Source organism: Pinus tabuliformis, chromosome 4_2 (genome assembly GCF_031772625.1).
Source record: "Pinus tabuliformis cultivar Carrire ecotype Pingquan chromosome 4_2, CPIR1, whole genome shotgun sequence".
In the NCBI taxonomy this organism is placed as follows: Eukaryota; Viridiplantae; Streptophyta; class Pinopsida; order Pinales; family Pinaceae; genus Pinus; species Pinus tabuliformis.
Genome location: NC_142304.1, coordinates 708,975,697 through 708,979,847, shown reverse-complemented (window position 1 = coordinate 708,979,847; position 4,151 = coordinate 708,975,697). Strand labels below are relative to the sequence as shown.

At 31.8% G+C, this 4,151-nt stretch overlaps 1 protein-coding gene across 1 annotated transcript; it reads right to left on the bottom strand.

Moving 5' to 3' along the window:
• Positions 1-1,909: 1,909 nt before the first annotated feature.
• LOC149171460 (SKP1-like protein 3) lies at positions 1,910-2,394 on the bottom strand. The gene is made up of 2 exons (XM_089425989.1): positions 2,119-2,394; positions 1,910-2,017 (listed from the first exon to the last, which is right to left on the bottom strand). Exons 1-2 carry the CDS (start codon positions 2,392-2,394, stop codon positions 1,910-1,912), a joined length of 384 nt encoding a protein of 127 aa, XP_089282115.1.
• Positions 2,395-4,151: the final 1,757 nt, after the last annotated feature.

The window sequence follows — 4,151 nt, the reverse complement described above, 5'->3', positions numbered from 1 at the left end:
AGAGGAAGTAAGGGAGAACATTTTATGAAACACAATTATAATGATATGAACTTTGTTTATTCTTCACATCCTTGTTGTAAATGTAGATTTAGAGTTTGAATGCACCCAAAACTTGGAATAAAACTTAGTTTGACTTTCTGGAGTATTTCGCAGCCTCTATACAATAGTGGGTCACCTATACAAGGAATATTTAACCAATGTTTTCACTCAACAATGAGGAAATGAGGTGAACATTTAGCTTACTGTTGGCCACAACCTCAAGAATATGGTTCCAATCTCCAACCTTATGAAAATTATGAGTTCTTTTTAGTGCACCCTCACTCCTCCATACCAAGAAGCCCTTTTGTGTAGCGGAACGCCCCAAAGCCTGATTATAATTTAGTTTTCATGCGACTACAAGAATGGAATTCCTAGCCAAAGGAAATGTGCCCAATCTCAGCCACATCGTCTATAAAATGCAACAGTCAATAAGCAGTAAATCAACCTTCCATATAACTCAAACATGCCCTAGAAATATGGTGAAAATCACCCCCAATAACAGTGATATAGCTTGGACTTTGTTTGATTGAGAAATATATGGGTGCAAACTTCTAAATTGCTTCCAATTTGTCTTTGCCTTCACAAATTTGAACCATAGTTTATTCAATCAACAAAAATCACTACATTGAGGGTTTGCGACTCTTCTCCTGTCATTTGATCCTTTAATTTCAATTGTCATACCAATACATGAAGATTTCAAACTAGTAACATGGAATAGGGTCATAAATACATATGATTCCCTTCTTAGCCCTTTCGCCTGATTCTACAAAACTAAATGCATCCTTTAATTTTGCAAGAATATCCTTCGGAATCAGCGTCTCCAGCTTCCGTGTTAAAAACTCTTTCATAGCTTCAAAATGTATCTTCTGCATTTCCACAAAAATATCGAACGAATGATGGTTAAAATCATTGTGAAAGGCTTTAAACGTCTAATTACTTCATTAACTATAGTCTTCCCATAGCCCTATTTAAATGACGATAAGGCTAATAGTATAAATTCAACCTTAGGCAAAACTGTTGAAGAAGTCGGATTCACTAAACACACACAGCTTATAATCACCCATCGCAGTTTTCGAAAATAGCTCTGCTTAGACTTTGAATACAGTTACAGAGAGCAGCAATTGCCACAAAGCTTCATGCAAAGAACCATTATGCTCATGCTAGAGTCATGCTAGAGTCAATGAAGAATAAAACAAATTGACCTAATGGAAATTAAAAAAAGAGTTTTGAATTTTATTACAACCTTAAGTTTACATCACTGGACGATCATATAAATTAAATGTTTCGTAAATATAGAAATACATAAAATGAGTTACGTGTGGGAGAAAAGAAAGAAAGAAAAGAAAACAGTTCCAAAAAATTGAATGATTTATACATAATTTTCAAAACAAGTAAGAAATAGTTATTATAAATAACAACATTATTGAAAATTTTGATATTTATCTAAATTTAATTTATAGATGAAAAGAAACTAATAAATATAAATAATTTTATAAGATAAAACAATCATAATTATATAATAATATAATTTGCAGTTTTATAAAATAATATCAATCATGTTTTAAAATTCACTAAAAAAAATATGATGGAATATAATATAGAAGGAATGATATAAAAATAAAGAGTAGTTTTATGTGGGACTTTTTGGAAAGTTTTCAGCTTCATTAAAATCACAACGAGTGCCTTAAAGATTTTTGAGGGTGTTGAATCCATATATGCAGTAAAAAAACGAGTTTAAACAACAAAAATCAAGATTTGGCCATAAAAATTTTAGCCAGAAATCCACCAAAAACTCCAAAATAGACTTAAAAATTAATCTAAAAAAATATCAAACTAACTAAATACAACTTTTCTTTTGATTTAATTATATTTATATAAAAAATTCATCACTCTCGATCTCGGGCCTTGCAAGGATTTCTCTTTCCAATTTCTCACTTGACAAATCCAAAAGACTCTGCATAGCAAGAAAATCTGCTGCCTGCAATAACATAATATAAAACATATCAACCAGCATTCAATTACATTACTTATTGACTTTTAAAAAGATAATACTCCACATTATTTTTATGATAACATTACCTTTATTATATCCCGCAGTGTTGATATGTCCACGCTGATAAAATTCTCATCCCACTCTTTAATTTCACGTGAGGTTTGAGTTGAGTTGCGTAAATGATAGTCATAGTATTGGATCACCTTTTCCAATGTTGGAGTGGATACGTAAACAGGCACAGTTGCATGAGATATATCGATGAATTCTGCCATATTCTTTATCACCTTCGACTCCATTGCAATTTCTCTGCCCACCCGAAAAATTTCTCCGTCAGACGTTTCCAGTGCCACTGTGTTGACCATATCGTTTTCCATTGATCGTTCGACTCAGATCCTGTGTCCGAAGTCAAAGGGTAGAAATACAAATTAACGCCAGCTGAACTTAGATATTAATGTGCAGTTGAGAGAGAAATATAAAACATTTAGAAATGGATATAATATATATATATATATATATATATATATATATATCAGTTTTTTCACTGAGCTTTTTCCACCACCGACATATGTTAGGATCATTTTTAGTATTTATTTTATGTCAAATTAAGTTTTATTTTTGTAAGTTTGGTCGGACTACATTTTTATTATTATGGTTATGATAATCTTCTTAAAGATCGACATACATGATGATCATCGAATTATTATTATAATAATGTGAAATTATGATCATTCTTACTATTTATTCTATGTCAAATTATGTTTTTTATTTTTGTAACTTTGGTGGGACTACATTTTTATTATTATCATTATGATAATCTTATTTAAGGACCATGGTACATGATGATCATCGTATTATTATTATTATAATAATAATGTGAAATTATGATCATTCTTACTATTTATTCTATGTCAAATTAAGTTTTTATTTTTGTAAGCTTGGTGGGACTACATTTTTATTATCATCATTATGATAATCTTCTCTAAGGACCGACATACATGATGATCATCGTATTATTATTATTATTATAATGTGAAATTATGATCATTCTTACTATTTATTATTATTATTATTATAATGTGAGATTATGATCATTCTTACTATTGGTGGTCATAGCTGCCACAATATTTTATAGAGTTCAAATAACAATTGATAGATAACTGTAACTCGAAATAAAAAACATATAAAATATATACATTCCATAAAGCAAGGTTTGCAAAAAGAGGTCATTCTATGTGTTGTGTAGGATCAAGTTGCCGTTGCCCCCTGTGGCTGAAGATCAATGAATGGCCTGTGAAAACACTGGTAGAACTCATGTCCTATATGTTCCTGTGTCATCCAAGTACCAAAATGTTCCTGCGCTACTTCTTTAGATAGACTGTCAGAAATCTGGTTCCTTTCCCTGTAGATATGACGACAAATTACATAGTCAAAATGTGATTTTATTGTAATAGTTTCTTCTAACACATTTCTGAGTGTGTGCATTGAACCAATTTATGACTAGTTTAGAGTCACCAAATATCTGCAGTTGTTGACATCCTTTCTCAAGGGAAAAAATAAGAAGTCTAAGGCTATTAAGTTATGCATAGTTATTTTTGCCTCTCCCTAAACCCAACTTCATCTTGTAATAATGATCTTCATTTAAATACAAAACTGCTCCTCTACCACAACCATCTTGTTGAGCAAATCCATCAAAATACACCATAAGGAAAGCCTTGTCGATGATTTCCGCATTAATGTTCCAGTGATTCTGTTTCAATTCATCCTCAGGGATCAAGTTATAAAGTGCTACTATGCGGGAACATGTAAGATTCCAGTTTGATACCTTATCTTGAAAAATATTTTGGTTCCTTCCTAACCAAATACCCCAACAAACCAGAAGGGGCAGGTTTCATAGCTTTAAATAGAAGCATTCCACGAACTAGGGGCATTACTATAATATACTAATGTTATTATGAATAACAATGATATTAATAACATTAACGTTAATATTAAGAACCCCCACACTGGGTGTTGGCTCCAGACAATTGTCCTTGTCAAGCTGATCACAGGTGGATAAGGTGGCCACTTGGCCCATAGATTCAACCCTCATATAGGTCGGCAGGCTCATATTTATACTCGC